A 22,020-nucleotide genomic window follows, 5' to 3' on the forward strand; every position below is an offset into this window, starting at 1 on the left:
TTATTAATATAATGTTACACATAAAATATTGTCCCGTCTTTTATTTATTAATGTATTTTACAATGACATGCTTTGATTTCCCGAGGGGCCGGGTGGGGGCAGGCCTGCTCTTTTTTTAAAAAAAGGTTTCAGGGGGTTGAACTGCTGTGGTCTGCCAGCACAGACGCCACAGAGTGTCAACAGGAAACTTAAACCATTACAGATAACCTTCGCAGCCACACCAGCGCGGGTCTGACCAGGATTATGATCAAGGCGTTTTCCGTCAAGACCCACTAGTTCAAATCAGGTAAGAAAACCCGATCTGTGGTGCTGCAGTTTTTTCCCGTGACACAATGGTTTAAAAATAACTCCATGTCTCCAAAGGAGATTGTTTTTGTTTTTTTGTTCTGGACAGACTCGGACACATGCAGGGATTTAACTTGTTGACAGAAAAGAATGTCCATTTAGTTTGGATTTACTTTTTACTGCTAATATCATGGAGAAGGAGGTGACATGAGGTCAAATCAGACCCTCGATGACATCAGAGTTTAAAATTAAATCACTGGAATTTGAGATCAAACTAAATTATCAAGTTTATGTGTTATTTTATTTGTCCCTGCAGATAGTTGGATTAATGTTCATGTTGATGTGGTGACGTATTAAGATGCCAGATAAGAAAAGATAAAAAACATTTTAGATGTCAACATTTATACAGACACTTCCGTTATGATTAAAACTGGAATTTGATGTTGTTTAGTGTCGGAGAACAAACACTGATAATTAAGATAAGTTGAGCCTCCAATAAAGTAAATACAATAATTGGACTCATACTTCCTGTTACAGTTTGGTAATTTTGTTTTTTTACTGTAAAAAATATTTTGGCCCCTTGTATGATTGAGTTTGACGTCCCTAGTTAGATGGTTCCAATAAAACACATAGTTTTTTTTACACTTTTAAAACTTTTTTTATTTTTTCATTAAATTAATGATGACAATATTTGGTACTTTTGCCCGACATGATAATATTTGTGCACCGACAATAAAACCAACCTTTAAAAGGGGTTAGCCAATAAAATGAATTTAACCCTTGTATTATCTCGGGGTCAAGGTGACCCGTAGGCCTGGAAACAAATGTGTTTGTGGTATCCCTTGTTGTCTCTGGGTCAAGATGAATGACCTCTATCACTGCATATGTATTTCTGAAAGCCAGGGAGGTTGTTCACCTTGACCCAGAGACAACACAAGGGATACCACAAATACATTTGTTTTTTCGGGCCTTTGGGTCACCTTTACTCTGAGATAACACAAGGGTTAATTCACCTCTTTTTATAAAAAAAAAAAAGTAATTATACTTTCACTGGGTCATAACATCCACATCCTCACTCACACCTATGGACCATTTAGAGAACTCGATCAGTGTGGATGTCTTTTCACCGCGGGAGTAAACCGGAGTAAACCTTTGCTGTTCTGGGAAGAACATACAAACTGCTCATAGAAATGATGGAGGTTCAAGCAAACCTGCCAACTGTGAGGTGTTGACGCTAATCCTACAACTTCATCTTCTTGGATTTTTGTTTCTTTAACTGATATATTTGGCTTCTATATAGTAGTATATGTTTGGAAACAGTTTCTCTAAAGTAAAGTAAAGTACTCACCAAGTAACGATAAACTTTTTGTCGTTCCAGGATGGAAGTGCAGCATGAAAAAAGTCCAACTTGTGGCACCATTTGCCTAAAATCTCTCATTTTCATCTTTAATATTCTATTCTGGGTGAGTCAAGAAATATCTCAACTTATTTATGAAAATGTACAGATGCATGTTTTGTCATTTTTGTGCCTTATGATAACATGTTCATTTCTAACTTTAAATTGAATATGGTTTAAATCAATTGAAGATCTTCTTGCCAATTTGCACTGAAATGAAACAAAACTTTTCTTTATTATTCCCCAACTCTCTGGTTTATATATTGTCCCCATTATTTTCTTACTTAAACTCAAGAACAGAATAATTTCTCTGCTTTAAGTAAAACATTTTGCTTTAGATGAACATTCCACAAGTTTCTGTAGAGAACCTTTGAATTTATTTTTAATAAAGAGTTACTTCAATCAAATATATATTTTAAATAAAAATAAAGTAACTTCAATAACATATATGTTTTTAATAAAAAGTTACTTCAAACAAAAATATATTTTAAATAAAAATACATTTACTTCAATCAAATATATTTTTTAAATAAAAAGTTACTTCGATCAAAACATTTATTTAAAATAAAAAGAGGGTTACTTCAATAAATAAAAAAAATCTAACATTTTTCGGTAAATTAATTTATTTTAATTATCCCAAAATATGTTGCTTTAATCAATTTGCTTCTTTTTTTTGTCATAGTGAAAAAAGGTAGTATTTTATTTCTTTGATTGAAGTAAAAAAAAAACACTTTTGAAATCTTATTTTTTATTAAATAATAACGAAACGAATCTAGCTCCACTCACTTGCTGCTGTCAAACGTTTCAAACTCATTAAAAAAAAAACAGTGCAGGATGTCACTTGAGGAAAATAAAGTTTCTTTATATAAGAAAAAAAGGATCACTTTCATTCACTGGCAAATTATATAGATCATAATCAGCTGCGCGAAAAACTATAACCGTCTTTATCTGTCAGACAACATCCGGTTTCTAACACAATTATTATCGCACATTTCATTCCTTTTCATCTGTTTTAACTAATATAACAACGATATTAAATAAGCAGGTTTTATTCGATGCTATAAATCAACAATGTTACTAATCAACATAAATCAACTAATGCAAGTCAAAATTAGTTACAACAAGACTCATACTTCCTGTTAGCTTAACATATATTGTTTGGCCCTCGACTTGTACTGCTCAAAGATTGTGCAGAGGCCCTGAGTCTGACATCTGTCTTTAGTTGTACATCGATTGTTTTGTTCTTAATCATTCTGCAGCCGAACCTTAAAAATCTCACAAGGAACCTGACGTAGGCCTCCTCTGAATTCCGCACATTTAGACCAGATGGTCAGGAAGGCCCACCTCAACACCTGCAGGCATTCCATAGTTGCAGGCGCTGTAGACGCTCAGAAAAAAGGGGGCTCCCATTTTAAGAGCTTAATTTGAGCGAAGTTTGACACGTTCTTGACATCCATCTCTGTTACCAACGAAACACGTGACAGCGGTTCTTCTCCTCCAGCTGGCCGGAGGAGCGGTTCTGGTGGTGGGCGTGTGGACTCTGCTGGTGAAGAGCGACTACATCAGTTTGCTGAACTCCACCTTCTACACCACCTCCACGTTCCTGCTGATCGCCGCCGGCTGCGTGGTGATCATCACGGGGATCATCGGATGCGTCGCCACGCTGAACGAGACGAGAAGTTTATTGATCGTGGTGAGACGATACCAGGGGGAAGAAATGGTTTTACCACACACACACACACACACACACACACACACACACACTTGTAAAAGTGTACACAAGCAACAACTGTGTTGAAAGTAAATCCCTGCTTGACCTTCTGTCTGGCCTGTCGGCGCCCACGGGAGCTCTTCATAGCAAACAGACAGAGGTGAGACAGAAATAACAGTCTGTATCTTGAAGAGTTTACATTTAGAGTTCAGCTCACACCAGAGGAATGAAGGGCATCACAAGCAGCCAGTGTCTGTGAGACGACACTGTCTCTGCTGCAAACTGTGTAATGAATAACTTCCTCTGACTCATCCCTAAATCACTGGAGCGAACCCCTCTTTTTTTGTTGTTGAATATCCTTTTTTGCACGTATTTTAAGCCAACAACATGAAGAAATAATGGATAAATAATTGTTTGTTTTTTCAGTACTTGATCTTGCTGCTTTGTGTCTTCTTGCTGGAGATCATTGCTGGTGTCTTGGCCTTCATTTACTACCAGAAGGTGAGATCTTTATCATTAGGTTTGTGTTTTTGATCAGCAAAATATGTTTTCCACACCCACTCTTTCTAAAACTTAACTGCCTCTTTCCAAATCATATGATGCTCGGGCTCTGAGGTCTGTGGATCAGAATCTACTTATGGTTCCTCGCACACGACTCAGGACCAGAGGAGAGAAATCTTTTCAGGCTGTTGCTCCTAAGCTTTGGAACGATCTTCCTCTCTCTTTGCGCTTGATGGATCTACTGACTCCTTTAAGAAACATCTTAAGACGTTTCTATTTGTTCAGGCTTTTCCTTGATTTTCTGGAACTCCTGTGTTGTTCTCAGTATTATCTTGATCTTTAAAGTATATACTTTTTTGAGTATTGTTTTGATTGTTAAAGTGCTTTGTGACCCTGGTCTGGAAAAGCGCTATATAAATAAATATTACTTACTTACTTACTTAAATCCCAACAAGATCTTTTTGATTTCATCTTCTTCTTCTTGGTTTACGTCTTCCTAACGTAACTTCCTGTTCTACTCTATTTCCTACCCCAGTGTTCCCCTTCCTGCTCGCAGGTAAATTCTGCAAATGCATGTCTATATAAAACCTGTTTCATTGTCAGGTTAAAATTCAATTTTTTGCAGGTGGATAACGATTTGACGGAGCACCTGAAGTTGACGATGCAGGAGAAATACCAGCAGCCGGGAGAAGATGCCGTGACTCTAGCAGTGGACAGACTTCATCAGGATGTGATCATGTTTACATATTATTCAATTGCTAGATATAATTGTAGGAAACAAATCTTTTTAAAATTAAGTTGTGTTTGATTTGATTGATTGATTTTTGAATTACAAAATATTTAAAAAATAAGGCCTTAATTAGCATTACAATGTATTCGATCAAATTTCCAAAACTATTCAAAATGAGGATAAAAGAGGATAAATGGGTGTGAATGTGAACTAGCCAACCACTGAAAGCTGTACCAGGCAAAGTGTATTTTGTGCTGAAAGGTTTTCAAATTGAGCAGGATGGGGTTCAAAGAATTTTTTTATTTAGTGGATTAAAAGTCATGTTTATTATTAAAATAAACTATTAATTATTGAATTGATAGTTATTGTCGAGTTGGTATCTAATTTATTTTCAATTTGTATTTAAAGTCTTAAATTTCACTTGACTTGAGATGTAGGAACTTGTGTATTGGTAAGAATTTGGCGATACAATATATTGCAATATATTTTGATACTGTAGTAACAAGGATATATTTGTAGTATTGTCAAGTACTTGACTCTGGTGTCACAGAATTTACAGACCACATGACTCTTGATGAAGTTGTAACTGCTTTCATTTGTTTTGAAACCAAAATATGTCCAAACACCAGCTTTTAAAGTAGCTTGAGTCACTGTATCCTCTCGTCCTCAGACACCTCGCGGGATATTATTATTAATTTAGCTGCTAAGGACGTAATGACTGTTGCTATTTGTGAATATTGTCTTGTTAAATATAATTGAAAATATTGTAATTATTTTATTTTGAACTGTAAATCATAAAATAACGAAAATAAAGAGTTTTTAAGTGTATTATTTTTTTAATCGATACAATGCTGTTATATCGTGGAATAAATATCGAACGTAACACTGTATTTGTATTTTCTTACACTCCTGTTATCCTTTTAATTTAACCATATTTATATTAAAATATTATTTAGAAGTCAATATTTTTTATTGAGCAAGTTTGTGACGGAAGACACTCATCAAACAGTGTTTTTGTTACTCTAAACTTCCTAACATAGAGCTTAAATATATCTTCAGTTAATTTAACACCATCATACTAATTTGTTTTTTTCAGTTCAAATGTTGTGGCAGTAACGGCTCAGCAGACTGGCGGGACAGCATCTGGATCAGGTCTGCAGGCAACCGTCGTCTGGTTCCCGACAGTTGTTGTAAGTCTCCCAGCGACGAGTGCGGGGTGCGAGACCATCCTTCCAACATCTACAAGGTGGAGGTCGGTACCAGCCTGACCCTGATGTGGGCAGCAACGCTTCATTGATTGAAAAAATATCTTTACTTCCACTGGCAGGGAGGCTGCATTTTGAAACTAGAGGGCTACATGCTGGATCAGCTGTACATCATTGGTGTAGTCGGGGGTGGAATTGCCTTTTTACAGGTAAATACCAAGTCACACAACACCTCCAAGTAAGGACTCATTTGTTCTTTTTTCTCTCTCCTTATTCCAGCTTCTTGGAATGATATTCACTTGCTGCCTGTATTCTAACTTAAAAGATGAACCCTACTGAAATGAATACAGGAAAAAAAAAAGAATTGAAAATATATTCAATTGTTAATATACACAATTGTTTTTATTGCTGCTGATACGTTGCCTTGTGTGATGGAAAATATAAAGTATATCAGTACCAGGTTTTAAATGTTTTAACTTTTATTTTGTATTGTTGTTAAGCATTTAATTATTTTTTTTACTAATTAAATTCAATAATTAATAAACTGAATATGTTTTTCTCAGTAACTCAATTTAAAAAGGATTTGTAACCGCAGTATTTTTTCTCCTTTTTTATGGTAAAACATAGTATTGAATTTATAGGCTTAAAATAAATATAGATTTTTTTATTATTATTGGAATTTGAATATCAAACGCTATTTGTAAAAGACAAATCATTCATACCGAAAAAAGACTATTCTTTATTTAAAAAACAATGAAATTCTTCGATTTAATACAAATTAAAACGTTCAGCATATACATTGTTAAATTTAACTGTTTTAATTTCAACATTTAATCATTTTAATTGAACCATTTGATGAACTGGTGGACTGGTAAACTTCCATATACTGTATGTTGTAGATGTTCTCTATAAATGTTGTTTGACAAATCAAGTGTGTGAGCTTTTATGCTGAAAACCCCGAAACCGGATGTTGTTATCACCTGATTGCACTTCCGCATCTCCCTCTTCCTGTCTACAAGCAGCTTTATTTTATTTTAAATACGCTCAACATTGACGTTATTTCACTGCAAAGTAAAATAAAAATGTGTGCAAAACCCACGTGTTTGGTTGTGACGAGTGCTTCTCCTCAAGGTGAGTTTTTATTGTCTGTTGTTCGCTGCAAGAGAAGAGGAATTAATAGTGTAGCGAGTTGATAATATTGTTTATTTTAGGAGTTTCAGCCAAATCTCTGCAGCAGTGCTTCAGTCTCTGTTCCTCGGTGTTCAACCTGCAGACAGCCACGCCAGGGGTAAGTTTGTTTTCCAATATGGCTTTTAAGTGACTTATTCTCTATTTGATCATTTACAATAAAGCAATAGAACATATCCTCCCTTAAGCACAACACAATTTTGCAGTAAGTATTTAACATTAAAATGTGTGTATGTTGAGAAGACAAAAAAATGAAATATAAGGAGAGAAAAAAGACAAAAATGAATTCCAACATTTTCAGACGGGGAATAATGAGGTGATTTTAAAAATAAATAAATGATCATAGTAGGTTAGTTCATTATCCCAGTTTTAAATGTTAGTATTTATAGAAGTGGTTCCCCTTTTTATTTTTTACATATTTGTTTTCAGATTGATTACATGAAAACACTAGATACTATCTCTCCAAACCTACTTTTAAAAAGTGTAACACATCCTTCACAATTTGTTTTTTATGGATCATCTACAGATAAAGACAGATGTTCAAGTTGCTCACGAAAAGTGACAACACTAATTTGTGTTGTCACTGAGGACGCATGTGTTAGAGCCATTCAAAGTTTTAATTTTAACGCCCTGTGTAATATTTTGATTAATAAATGCAAGATAAAGTCAATCCAATCAATTGGAATTAAATTTTAGACTTTTTTAATTGAAAAACCGTGTGCATCTCATTTTGTGTTTTGTGTGTTTTATCAGAAGACTAGGGTTGAAGGAATTTGATGGGAATTTAATACACCCGGTTAAAGACCATTTTTTTTTTAAATATTAGTAATTAGTTTTACTTTAAAGCTGATGTTTGGACATATTTTGGTCTAAAAACAAATAAAAGCCGCTACGACTTCGTCAAGAGTCATGTAGTCTGTAAATTTTGCTACACCAGAGTCAAGTATTTGACAATACTACAAATATATCCTTGTTACTGAAGTATCACGAAATATCCTATCGTTCTCCCTGTATCGTGATACACATCGTATCAATAGATTCTTGCCAATACACATCCCTACATTATTATACAGTTACATCTAAAAAAAAATAGAATATTATGAAAAAGTTCAATATTTTTTGTCTCTCATTTCAGAATGTGAAACCCATAAATGATATAGATTTATTACACATAGAGTGAAAAATTTCAAACATTTATTCCTTGAAATTTAGATTTTTGTGGCTTATAGATAATGAAAGCCCAGAATTCAGTGTCTCAGAAAATTAGAATATTGCATAAGATAAATGAAAAAAAAAGTATATTTTAAACCGAAATGTCAGGCTTCTGAAAAATATATTTTTTCATTCAATACTTGGTTGGGCCTCTTTTTGCATGAATCACTGCATCAATGCAGCGTGGCATGGAAGCCCTCAGCATGTGGCACTGCTCAGGTGTAATGGAAGCCCATGATGCTTCGATAGAAGCTCTCAGGTCATCTGCATTGTACGGTCTGGTGTCTCATCTTCCTCTTGACAATACCACACATATTCTCTATGGGGTTCAGATCAAGTGAGTTTGAACAGTAGTACCATGGTCATTGAACCCACTTTTGGTACCTTTGGCAGTGCCGGCAGGTGCCAAGTCCTGCTGTAAAATGAAATCAGCATCTCCATAAAGCTTGTCAGCAGAAGGAAGCATGAAGTGCTCTAGAATTTCCCGGTAGATGGTTGTGTTGACTGTGCAACAAGAACAAGAAGAGCACTGACAAGAGATGCAGCCAAGAAGCCCATGGTTACTCTGGACCAACTGCAGAGATCCACAGCTCAGGAGGGGGGATCTATTATTAAAAGAAAACCATAAGAAGTCCCATTTGCAGTTTGCCAGAAACCATGTGGGACAAACCGCAAACATGTGGAAGAAGGTGCTCTGGTTAGATGAGACCAAAATTGAAAAGGTTACCTGTGGCAGAAACCTAACACTGCACATCACCCTGATCATCCCCACTGTCGTGCATGGTGGAGGTAGCATGATGCTCTGGGGGGGCTTCTCTTCAGCAGGGACAGGGAAGTTGGTGAGAGTTGATGGGAAGATGGATGGAGCCAAATACAGGGCAATCTTGGAATAAAACCTGTTGGAGTCTTCAAAAGACTTGAGACTGGGGCGGAGGTTCACCTTCCAGCAGGACAACGACCCTCAACATAAAGCCAGGGCTACAATGGAAAGGTTTAAAACGGAATATATTCATGTGTTAGAATGGCCCAGAAGTCCAGACCCAAATCCCATCGAGAATCTGAGGCAAGATCTGAAAACTGCCGTTCACAAACACTCTCCATCTAATTTGACTGAGCTTGAGCAGTTTTGCAAAGAAGAATCTCAGTCTCCAGATGTGCAAAGCTGGTAGAGACGTACCCCAAAAGACTTGCAGCTGTAATTGCAGCGAAAGGCGGTTCCACAAAGTATTGACTCAGGGGGGGCTGAATACTTGACTTTATTGTTTTTAAACAATTTCCCAAAGGAGACCTCCTGAGGGATCAATAAAGTCTTACCTTACCTTACTTTTGCACACTGCACTTTTCAGTTTTTTATTTGTGGAAAAAAAATAAATGTAAATCATTTATAATTTTCTTTGTACTTCACAATCGTGTGACACTTTGTGTTGGTCTTTCACATTAAATTATAATAAGATATATTTATGTTTGTGGCGTGTACTGTGACCAAATGTGGAAATGTTAAGGGGTATGAATACTTTTGCAAAACGCTGTATACGCCACAATTATCAAAATTTCAAGGAATAAATATTTGAAATGTTTCACTATGTGTAATGAATCTATATTATATATGGGGGTTTAAGATGTACCTGTATACACTTTAGTATTTGTTTGCGTCATTAGATGTATTTTGTGCAAAAATAAGGTTTAAATAACTTCATTACAAACATGTGATATTAATGTGCCAAAGACTAGAACCTGATTCTCTTCGCTGCTCGCAGGGGAAACCGATAGACTTTGCTGAAGTGGACGACAGCACGGCCAGATGGGCGCAGGACTTCAACCTGAAGCCCAACACGACTCCAGCCAAGCTTGAATCGATAGACGGTGAGAGAACACGGTGGATGTTTTGAGGTCTGCTGTTGGACTCAGTGTTGTTCGCTCTGACCCCCCACACGCCGCAGGTGCTCGATATCAAGCGCTGCTCATCCCAGACTGCCCCGGAGCGCCCAACGACCTGGCACACAGCGGCTCGCTGCACCGCATCCTCACACATTTCATCTCTCAGCAGAGTCAGTGACACTCCTTCTGAGTCACGTCCAGCTCCGCTCACTGTCCCGATCCTGTGTTCAGAGCCCGTCTGTGCCGTCGGACAAGGTGTGTCTGCGCTGTGTTGCTCTTCCGATGGACAGAAGTGGATCTTCAGAGGCTACAGTTTAACCGGGGTTCGCATCACTGACACTTCAACGTCCTTTTCTCGATTTGATGATTAAAAGTCTGTTTCTTAGCCTTCGGTGTTTGAGCTCGTCCGCCGACCGGACTTCGCCAACCTGCCGCTCATCGTGGAGGACTTTGTGAAGGACAGCGGCGGATCCTATACAGGTGAGTCAGATTACCTGTTATGTGCACGAGCGTTAAACTGTTTCTGTTCACCAGCTTTATGATCAAATTCTTGTTTCTTTTTAGATTCTCGATAAGTCATTGTTTAAAAACAATTTCATCTGATGAGCTGTGTGCAGAGTAGTGGCTTGAGAAGGCAGCTTGAGTGACTTGAGTGGGTGGAGGGGCTTTTGTTATAACATTCCTATGCCCTTGAATGCATCATTCTCATATAAGGGTTTTCTTCAGTCTTGTATTCATATATGTTGATTTATTTCAGTGTGTAAATGCAAAAATGTGAGTTTAATGTTTTACAGATAAATTAGACTCAAATGAAATTATATTTACTACTAATGATACTAAAAACTCATGTATGCAGATGTGTGTGGAAGACTTCAAAGTGTAATTCAATAAAAAAAAAAAAAAAAAAATCTTCATTGAGAATTGTTATAAGAAATGAAGGATATAGATTTTCCTGACGTTGATCTCTGGGCATTCAGTCGCTGTTGAGAGCGGTTCAGCTCCATTTTACAGTTCCTTATTAGTGACAGATCTTCTTAAGCGGACTCTGGGAAAGACTTTCACAGCTTTCTTAAGTAGAATGTGTGGCTCACCTGCACAACACACGTGCGTATTATTAATAGGATAAAAGTGTTTTACAAATAGTCATCATGTGATGATGCATTAATACAACTTTTAAGGATGTATCTCTGATCACATGAGGGAAACCGGCATTTCTTGTGTTTTCATTTCAACCTGCAGCTTCACTTTGATGGATCTGACATGATTATTCTGTGACTCTCGCATGATTTTGTTAATTACATTTAAAAAAAAAAAAGCTTCATTTACTTATTTTTCTGATTTGCTTGAAACGGGAATTTCGCACTTTTTACTCTTTTCATATGAACTTTTCCATGCGTAAACTTGAAGAGGCGGGAGCTCAGATTGGCTGCTGTGTGTGTCAACCAATCGGGGCAATAACAATTTGATTGACATGCACAGCGGCCAATCTGAGCTCTCTTCTCTATTTTCGTATATCATATTTTATTAAGTCGTAGAAATTCTTGAAACAGCGTCGCGACTGACCCGTAGATCGCGATTGGACCATCTTTGTTATTTAAAGTGTAAGATTTTACTTTGAAAATATTGTAAACTTGATTCTTCTGATTGATTTTCCAGCGAGTGAGGAAGACGCGGTGCACGTTGTGGTCGACCGACATCTGATCACGGGTCAGAACGAGCAGTCGACCTCGCTGGCCGTCAATAATCTGATCCTGCTGTGTGACGGGAAGTGACGACGAGAGGTTTTTTTAAATAAATGAGAGCAGGTGTGAAAACACCGGACACTTTAATCAGATGAAGACGATGAATGAAACAACAATCATGCATCCTGATTAAAGAAAACACAAACCATTGTTTCGCCGAGTAAAATCAGTAACTGCAGGTTGACAAAAGTTTTTTGTTTGTTTTTTTTACATCCAAACAGGAAGTATTTTGACATCAATTCAGTTCAGTAAAAACTGAACTTAGAGTCCATAAGATGTTGACGACCTCATCATAAGAGGTCATAGAAGTAGTCCAGACCTTGTCCCAGTTCCCACAACGATAGTCCAGTTCCCAGTTCTCTGGCTAAAGATATCCTCATGTGCAGCGACTGCAAGAAAAAAAACAAAGGAATTTTTAATATAAATAAGTTTAAAAATACATTTAACCATCTAATCCTAACGTTATTCTCCCTTTTCATTACTTTCCTTCTTCCTTTCATCATGAGCAACAAAGTTTAGCAGATAAACACATGTAGCTGATTTGCAGTTCCTGAAACTTTCTAAGAATTCATGGAGTTCCATCTGATCCGCTGACGACGCTGATATTTCTTTTTGTCTGGAGGGCAGCGAGTCAGTATCTTTAGGGGCCACGTTTATACTGGAACTGTTGTGAGGGAGATTTGGAGATTATTAATTTAAATAAAATCTTTATTTTTTTATTATTATCTGGGGAAAAGGAAAAGCCCTTTTAATTGATTTGTTTTACAAAATTATTTAATGTTTCTATGATGCTTTTATTTTTTTGCAAAAATATTCCAGATAATTTCAATGAAGCATAATTTTCTTAACATAATACATAATTATTTAAAAAAGATTAATCTTTTCTATTTTTACAAAAATAATGCAGATCATTTCCATGATTTCTTTTTTAACAAATTATTTTAGACGTCTTTTATTGTATCAAAAGTAAGTTTTAAAGGAAAATGCTGTTGCTCCTAAGCTTTGGAACGATCTTCCTCTTTCTGTGTTTGATGATCTACTGACTCCTTCAAGAAACATCTTAAGACGTTTCTATTTGTTCAGGCTTTTCCTTGATTTTCTGGAACTCCTGTGTTGTTCTCAGTATTATCTTGATCTTTAAAGTATATACTTTTTTGAGTATTGGGTGTATTGTTCATGACACCCCCCAAAAAATATTAAAACATCAGCAAAGGAGAGTAAATGTTGAGCTTAAAATAAATTAATAATAATTATAAATATTCTGAGTTTCTCATATTACATACATACAAATAAACTTTATATACATATAAATCCTGTTGTGTTATCAGTTTTATCTTGACCTTTAAAGTATATACTTTATTGAGTATTGTTTTGATTGTTTAAGCGCTTTGTGACCCTGGTCTGGAAAATATAAATAAATATTACTTACTTACTTTTCACTTGTTAAATTGTTATCTTTTCCAAAATATCAGATCATTTCTATACTTTTAATTATTTTAGAAAATTAAATCATGATTTTTATTTCCTATGATTTATTTTGAAAGGCAACACATTACCATAAATAGATGATAGATAAGGCATTGTTTGAACTAATATTTAAATTACAACATAAGGGATTTACTCATAAGAAAAAAAAAATAGAATTAAATTATAAGGGCAGAATTTGAGCTTCTGAACATAAAATATTGAATGTGTCTTTATTCTTCAACTAAATCGACAAACGATCTTATTTAAACCAAAGAGAGAAGGACTGTCTCACCTTCAGCGATGGATGATAGACGACGTGCTTGACGTTGTTTCTGGAAGACAAGAGCACAGGTTGGTTCTCTGCAGCGACATGCGTCAGGTTTCATCTCTACCTCTTGAAGCTGAAGTAATGCTCGGCCGACTGCTCGTCCCAGAGCAGCTTGGGTTTGTTTTCTTTGAGGAGCTCGATGAATCTAAGGGGTACAAGGTCAAGTCTGAGGCAGGAGATCCTTCACGAGGGGCTCTCACCTTCCTCCGAGGATGGGTTCCGCTTTCTGGTTGGCGAAGTCCAGACCGTACAGATTGAGTCCCAGCAGGATCTTCTCCCTCCACTTGGAGTCAGGAGTGAGCTGGAGAACACACTCTCGGACCCAGGGCAGAGGCGAGCTCGGACCTGGTCTGCGAGACGTGGACATTCTAGTCACCGGCTCTCGGGGAAAGGAGTCTTTGTCATGTGACCTCCCACCTGCTGCCGCTGCTGAAGTCGTAGGTCATGAGGCTGAATCCGTCCACCACCGGGGCCAACTCCAGGAACTCCTCCCGGCCGAACATCCCGGGATCCCAGGTGCTGCGGCGCCAGAGTCGTCAGTATTCCCTCCTCGCCCTCCAGTTGATTCTCCGCGGACACTCACCTGGTCACCGCAGGAGGGATCACCAGGATGCAGTCCAGTTTGTGGGTCTTCAGCGTCTCACAGATGTGCTTCACCAGATGCACCAGCTCCCTGCACACGCAGACACCGAGTCATCAAAGCGTCCGTCGGAGAATCAACCCGGAGAACTCACTTCCTCTTGTGTCCTCCCAGCTGACTCCACAACTCCAACGTGAAGCCATCGAAGCCTTCGATCTGCGGAGAGGATTCCCATCATGTGAAGATTCGGGTAACGATTCATTTGTTCGGACTCTATTTTGTTCTTAAGAAAATAGGTTTAAACGTCAAATCTAAAGGATGAATTCACTTTTCTAAATGGAAGCCATTGCGTTTTCTCTGGGTCAAAGTGACCCAAGGCCCCAAAACAGATGTGTTTGTGGTATCCCTTGTTTTGTCTCTGGGTCAACAAAAGGGATAGCATAAACACATTTGTTTACGGGCCTCCGGGTCACCTTGACCCAGAGATAACATGAGGGTTAAATGTTACAAATGTATTTTGCATAATATACAAAAACAGTCAAAATAAATCAGAGAGTTTGTGTTTCATTCATTTTCACAGGTTTATTTTCTCAGTAAACTTGACTTAAACTAGCGCCTGGATGAGTCAAGAGTCACAGGCTGAAGTTACATCAGAGGAAAAACCATCTTTTTTTCAAAATAAAACACCTTATATTCTGGATATTCTGTGACTGTTGTGAGAGTCGATCTATCCAAAAAGAAAAAAGGGACTAAGACAATTTTCATGAATATGATGGAAAAACATAAAATAAAAATAAAAAATAAATTAATATTTTTTTAATTAAAAAAAAGATCAAAAGTCAGTTTTAATTATGCTGAACCAAAATTGTTATTTTAGTACATGCTTTTTATTTGACTAAAGTAAAGTCAAACCTTTAAAAAAGAAAAATATATATATATTATTTTAGGTGACAAGACACAAAAAAACACAAACAAAATGAACTCAAATGAAAAATTCATGTTTTATGAAAAATGAATAAATAAAGGTTTTCAGAGTAAAGCACAGTTCAATAATATTGTGTCACAATGAGAAATTGAATAAATATATATGGATATATAATTAAATCTAGATAAATAGATGATTTTTTTCTTTCAAAATGTCAGCGACAGGACCGGAAACTATTTGATATTCTCAAATATTCTGATACTAAATTTAAGAACATCATTATAAATATTATTTTAACATTTCTCCAGATGTTGTGACTTCAGTAAATAGAAAGTTAATAAAGAATATGTTCCTTCCTGACATCATTTAAAGTTAATAAGTTATTCATTTATAGCACAATAATATAAACTTTTCTCATGATTGTACAGATTATTTGTCGAAAGTAAATGAATATTTTGTTACCTTGGCGACGTCCACCAGCTCCACTCCGAGCTCCTCGATCTCGTCCTCGCTGGCCAGCACGCTCACGTAGTCCTGGTACGACCAGCCGTCGAAGAGCAGCCGCGGGACTGAGGAGAGAATCACGGGTCAGCCACGAGTCTCTCGGCCCGAGCGTCACCATCACGAAAACTCACCGATCTTCACCCTCTTGCTGGACCTGCGGACGGCCTTGACCCAACCTGCACGCATTCATCACCTCAAGTCAGTCCTTCACTCAGCCAAGCTCTCGCGAGCCGTCTCACCGGGGTCATGGTCGTGCAGTCCGAACACGTCGAAGGTCTCGGGGCCTCGTCGGCGCAGCTGGAGCCAAACCGGAGACACGGAGGTCAGTTTGGGGCCGAAGGTTTTGGCGACGTCGTAGCCGTGAGAGTTCCACTGCAGAGAGAGAGATCTTAGAATTATTATTCACTGCGTCAGAAGGTTTTTATTCTAACTGTTACATTGATTTCTAACAAAAAGAGACATGATCCCTTCAAAATAAGAGACAAGGCCACGTTCATCTCTGCAGAGCTGCAGGGGTTCACTGCAGGAGGTCCAGCATCACAGTCTGGCAACACTTCACTCAAATCTCTCTTGTTCATTAAAAGTTAAAAACACGACGTCAGCATAACAAAAAACTCTCTCTATGAGTCATCATTTTAAATAGTTCTATTTTTAACACCTTTAAATCAAAGTCAAGAGGAAATTTGTAGTTTTTCAATTCTGAAGCAGTGAATTCATTTTGAGTCACCCCTTTTTTTTCTTTTTTTTCCAATTAATCTATTCTTGGAAAAGATATTTCGTACATGTCAATTTTATCCTTTTCTTTGCTAAAAAACTATAGATTTTCTTACATGATTATTTATGATCTCATTTATGTCAATAAAAATATATAGTAAGAATCCTTCATAGCTTGACAGGAATCATCGGATAATTGTGCCACTTAAATTAATCAATAAACATAGGACTTTTTTAAAGAAGAATAATTGCAGACATTTTATAAAAAAATAAAAAAAATTAAACTGAAAACGTATGATAAAAAACTAAAATATATTTAGTCTGTTGCATGTTGGTAAAAAAAAGAAAACAATAGGCATTTATGCCTGAAGTGTAAAAATGTTTTGGCTAATATTATATTAATTATATTAAAAATACTCATCTTGTGTCCAGTCAGGATGTTTCCTCGGCTAGCTTAGCTATTTTGAAAACATTGCTAGCTGCAGTCGTTTCAGGGTAAAGTTTAGATTTTATTCAAAGTTAATTTACTTATTTTTAGAGTTTATTTAAATCAAATTTAACAGAACGTATTCAAATGTACAAATAAATAAATTAAAAATTTAGGACAACGTCGAAAATAAAATGTTTTCCAAAACAGCTGAGCTAGCCAAGAAAAAATAAAAAACATTCCTTCTGGATTAATGGATATAATGTAAGTAAGTAAGTAAGTAAGTAATTTTTATTTGTATAGTGCTTTTCCAGACCAGGGTCACAAAGCGCTTAAACAATCCAAACAATATTCAATAAAATATATATTTTAAAGGGCAAGATAATACTGATAACACAACAGGATTTATATGTATATAAAGTTTATTTGTATGTATGTAATATAAGAAACTCTATTATTCTATAATTATTATTCATTTATTTTAAGCTCAACATTTACTCTTCTTTGCTGATGTTTTAATATTTTTTGGGGGGTGTCATGAAATGTGCTCCATTTATTTATTTTAAAACAAATATTAGATTTTCATAATTTTTAGATCAATCTTTTATAAATAATACAATCTAATGTCAGAATAAAGGAGCTACGCTAGCTGAGGAAAAAAAGCATGGAATTTCAAAAAGTTGGTAGAAGTTGTTCCTAGAAATATAATTTAGATTTTAATCTTCACTAAAGAAAACTCGAAAAGGTTTATGGGCTAAATTAATAACTAAATTAACAGGTTGGTAAATACAAAAGTTAAAAAAAGACATTAATGTCTAAAGAACATGTTTAGTTGAAAGCAAAGTGGAAGTTGTCTGGACTAGAATGACTCAACAGTCTCTAATGCCACGTAGAGATAAAAGGTGAGAGACACCTACAGGTGTGACATAGCCCAGGACTGGACCTGAGAAGGTCCTCCTAGTGTTGGTCCAGTGTCTCTTCTCCTCCTTGACCACGTCCTTCCACTGAGGGTCCGAGACCACCAGACCTCTGGTGAACACCGACTGATCTGCTGGAGAAGTCTGAGCACACAAAGTCAACACAACACGAGTCAACACAACGCGACCACACAACGACTCACCTCGAAGTCCACTTTGAGGGTCTTCTTGGCGTCGGTCCTGGACAGGGTCCCGCTGACCAGACACGCGCACGAGACCAGCTGCAGCAGGAAGAATGACGCTCGCATGTCTGAAACACGAACACGCGCGGCGCAGGTGATCGATGGGGTCCGGCGAGGGGCGCGCGCATGCAGGTGTTCACTTCCCGCTGGAACGTAAAGGTGCACTTTTGAGTGACGGCTGGAAGGATCGTCGGCGGGACTTTGACTGGCACTGACATCAACGTGTTCGAGACGCTCGCTCACTTCCGCGTTGGTTACTTTTCAAAATAAAAGCGCCGGGATTGACGTTCGTTTAGCGACGAGTTTTGTAAAGAGTGGACTTGTGGTGTTTTCTGCGTGAATTCAAAAAGTCCTCGTTGGACTTTGTTTCTTTTAAGTTCTTTATGTCTTTGTCTGCAGTTAAAGGCGATTTGGCTTTCATCACAGAGGTGCAGCGCCTCTTGTGGCCAAAACAAGCTCAACATAAATGGATGATTTTAAATAAACGTGTATTTGTTAAACTTTATATTTATAACAAATAACTTCATGATTCTTAGCTATTCTTAACTAGTCAACTTGAAGTATGCGTGAAATTATTTGCAAATATATAAGCAACAGTAATAAACCCTTATCCTTTCATGTTTGCTGTGTTTGAAAAAAGAACATTTATAATTCTTTAAGTTAAATCATTTACTGGAAGAAATTGTGACATAAGAAAAGTAGAAGAAATAATGAATGTATTTTCTATTTGATTTATTTTCAATTAAAAAAATCATAATAATAATTGAAACAAAACAAGTTGGTTTATATAGCAAGAAAAGATTACACTATGATTACAATGGAAATTATTAAGGACAGTGAAAAAACAAAATTAATAATTTATTAATAAATAAAATAATTTATTGTCGGGAAATTGGACTTAAGAAAAGTATAAGAAACCAATAATTGTGTTTTCTAATTTAGTATTTTTAAATACAAAACATCATAAATAATAAAGAGCAAAAAATAAAGAAAAAAATGTATATAGCCAGAAAAAAAGCAATCATCACGTTTACAATGAACAAGATTAATGACACTGTTTTATGATTGTTCTATTCTGACATAAGAGAATGAATCATTTATTGATAAATAAAATAATTTACTGTTGGAAATTGTGACCTCAGAAAAGTAGTGGAAACTGATGAAGGTATTTTCTATTGTATTCATTTTAAAATACACAAATCATACACAATAAAGAGCAAACTACACACCCACGTTGGTTTTTATAGCCATAAAAAATGATCACTACGGTTAAATAAACCCACAAAATATACACGAAGAACGTAAAAGGACATGTAATACACATGCGTGTTCAGCAGATGGCAGTGTGCGCTTCGCATGTTAAACACACATCTTGGGTAAAAAGTTCTTGGTTCAACACCTGATGCTGATGACGCTTCCGGGTAAGATCCTTCGACTCTCATGTCTTAATCGTAGTAAAAGAGAAGTTTGACCTTATGTATCCACATTTAAAGAATATACCAATAATAATGAAGTAAACAGGTTTGTTGGTTTGAAGAATGAAGAAACCAAAATCCACTTCACATTTGAATGAATATTGTTCTTAGTGATGATCTTCAATGCTTAAATCTATGAGTTGAGTATTAACAGAGACAGTTGTCAGGCCAAAAGTGGCGACTGGACCTTGTGAAAATGTCCTTTAGCAGATTTGAATGATACAACTAAAGTTATTATGTTTTTTGTTTTTTTTTCTAAAAATATGAAACGCTCTTGTTTGTATGGCTCATATTTACAAAGGATAAAAGCGGGTACTTGCAATACAAATATAGCATATGCGTGAAATCTAATATAAACTAGTCTTGTGACTTTATTGAAATAAAAAACCTGTAATAAAACTCTTTCTATCTCAATCTTCCTAATAAGATCATTTATGTTCCCACAATAGTTGTAATTAGAAACGAAACCGTGCATTTGTATCATGTATAAATGACAAATAAATAAATGTATTAAATATAACACTGCTAGAAAACCATCTAGGACATCACGTCTGTACTGCACACTGAGGAGCACCTCAGGGGACAGTACTGGCCCCTCTCCTATGCACCATATACACTTCAGACTTCTGCTACAACTCCGAGCTCAGTCTCGTCCAGAAGTTGCTGACGACACTGCCATTGTTGGATGAATCAGGGACAATAGCGAGGACGGATAAAAGAAGTCTGATACGTGACTTTTTGGAGTGAGAGGAACCACTTACAGCTGAACACCTCAAGGAGCTCAAGGAGCTATTATTGGACTTTGGGAGGTCTAAGACAAAGCCACGTCCAGTGTCCATCACAGGCAACGAGGTGGAGCTAGTTGACAATAAGTAAGTAAGTAAGTGATGGTTATTTCTAGAGCGCCTTTCTAGACCAGGGTCACAAAGCGCTTTTACAATCAAAAACAATTCACAGTTAAAATATATATTTAAAAGATCAAGACACATAAGACAAACACAGGAGTCCCAGAAAGTCAGGGAAAAGCCTGCACTAATAAGGATGTCTTAAAATGTTTCTTAACGGAGTCAGTAGATCCATCAAACACAGAGGGAGAGGAAGATCATTCCAAAGCTTACGAGCAACAGCCTGGAAGGATTTCTCTCCTCTGGTCCTGAACCGTGTTCAGGAATCATCAGTAGATTCTGATCCACAGACCTCAGAGCCCGAGCTGGGGTGTAAGTCTGGATTAGATCAGTGATGTAAGGAGGAGCCTGACCATGAATAGATCTGAAAGTAAGAACCAGAATTTTAAAGTTGATCCTGAAAGAAACTGGCAGCCAGTGAAGAGTTTTAAGGATCGTAGAAATGTGAGTTCTTCTACTAGAGCAGCTCAGAATTCTTGCTGCAGACTTTTGTATTGACTGCAGGCGAGACAGCTCCTTCTTAAGAAATAAACACAAGATGTTGAATGGAAAAATACTGAAGCTCTAAATGCTTTTCATTTTCTTTTGGTAGCAGAAACAAAGATTAAATGAGTAAATATTTGTGTGCCATTACTTTCATTTCTGCAACATAAATAGTGGAGTTTATTGTTTGTTGTTAATCGCTTACCATGCAGAAATCCTTGGAGTGTGTTAAACTGGAGATTTGAGACTTGTGCACGTACAGATTGGTCAGTAGCTCCACATATGAACACAGCCCTGAGAGCGCAGGCCTGCAGAGAACGGTGCTGAGCTCTATTGTTGCAGCCCTTCTGTGGCAGCGTTCCACTGTCTTAAGCTGCTTTGCATTCCTGGTGCAAAAGTAAGGGAGAGAGACTCTGATGTGTGAAGGTGGGGGAAGTTTAACCTCTTTAGTAATCCATGTTTACATATTACTGAATGCCAAGTGGTTACAATCCACACATTCTTGTGTGAACATGTCCAATAAACTAGTTCATCCTGAGGCAGGGCTTCTAGACCCCCGTTATCACACCATTTCATTTCATTCACTCATTTCTGCAACTCGGTGGAAACTTCTTGGCGTACTGTAACTTTTTTACAAAATGCAACTAATACAATGAAGTCAACCCAAGTAAAAAAAATGGTTTTAATTTTAGTATTTTAATAGCTGAGTCAATGGAGTCAGTTTTCCACTAATGATTTTCATAGAAGAGTTGAAAGAAACTGTTTTGGTGTTTATTTTATTCAACAATCAGGATGTAACGTTGACTTTTCTGAGATTTTTTCCCCTGAATATAGGGGTGTGAGAAAATATAGATATAACGATGCATAGCGATATTTTTATTCGCGATACTGTATCGATATTCAAAAGCACTGTATCGATATTTTAAAAATAAAACATAAAAAAAAAGAAAAGTGGAGGAAATAAGTATCTGATTTTGTAAGTTTGCCTATGGAAGTAAATCATTTCCATCAGAATATTGAATGGTTGAATTTTTTTTTTCAAATATTGAAAAAGGTTGAATTAATTGCAATATTTCTTATATTTTAATTTCAATTTTTCAATATTTTTTAATTCATAGTGTTTTAAATTCAATATAAAAAAATACGAAGCCTTTTAAATTCAGCATAACAGAGCCACCAGACAAAACCAAACAAGTACCGAGTTA

At 36.5% G+C, this 22,020-nt stretch overlaps 3 protein-coding genes across 4 annotated transcripts; 2 read left to right on the top strand and 1 right to left on the bottom strand.

The window, feature by feature from the left end:
- The first annotated feature begins 154 nt into the window (after positions 1–154).
- cd151 (CD151 molecule) lies at positions 155–6,926 on the top strand. Of its 2 annotated transcripts, XM_087796610.1 has the most exons (9): positions 155–286; positions 1,664–1,748; positions 3,183–3,374; positions 3,819–3,893; positions 4,429–4,449; positions 4,519–4,623; positions 5,720–5,875; positions 5,951–6,037; positions 6,108–6,926. In XM_087796610.1, the coding sequence occupies exons 2-9, from the start codon at positions 1,665–1,667 to the stop codon at positions 6,165–6,167; spliced, it is 780 nt and encodes a 259-aa protein (XP_087652736.1). In that variant the 5' UTR covers positions 155–286; position 1,664; the 3' UTR covers positions 6,168–6,926. The 2 variants fall into 2 exon arrangements, with proteins under 2 accessions (XP_087652736.1, XP_087652737.1); XM_087796611.1 differs by lacking the exon at positions 4,429–4,449.
- gatd1 (glutamine amidotransferase class 1 domain containing 1) lies at positions 6,825–11,996 on the top strand. The gene is made up of 7 exons (XM_087796612.1): positions 6,825–6,959; positions 7,040–7,116; positions 9,986–10,091; positions 10,169–10,276; positions 10,338–10,429; positions 10,493–10,586; positions 11,763–11,996. The coding sequence occupies exons 1-7, from the start codon at positions 6,911–6,913 to the stop codon at positions 11,876–11,878; spliced, it is 642 nt and encodes a 213-aa protein (XP_087652738.1). The 5' UTR covers positions 6,825–6,910; the 3' UTR covers positions 11,879–11,996.
- On the bottom strand, positions 11,913–18,162 carry chid1 (chitinase domain containing 1). The gene is made up of 12 exons (XM_087796609.1): positions 17,914–18,162; positions 17,711–17,854; positions 15,892–16,024; positions 15,784–15,828; positions 15,611–15,717; positions 14,378–14,439; positions 14,227–14,316; positions 14,061–14,162; positions 13,844–13,993; positions 13,708–13,788; positions 13,608–13,647; positions 11,913–12,237 (listed from the first exon to the last, which is right to left on the bottom strand). Exons 1-12 carry the CDS (start codon positions 18,016–18,018, stop codon positions 12,139–12,141), a joined length of 1,158 nt encoding a protein of 385 aa, XP_087652735.1. The 5' UTR covers positions 18,019–18,162; the 3' UTR covers positions 11,913–12,138.
- Positions 18,163–22,020: the final 3,858 nt, after the last annotated feature.

The sequence above is a fragment of the Callionymus lyra genome, chromosome 8, assembly GCF_982586985.1.
Source record: "Callionymus lyra chromosome 8, fCalLyr1.hap1.1, whole genome shotgun sequence".
Classification (NCBI taxonomy): Eukaryota; Metazoa; Chordata; class Actinopteri; order Syngnathiformes; family Callionymidae; genus Callionymus; species Callionymus lyra.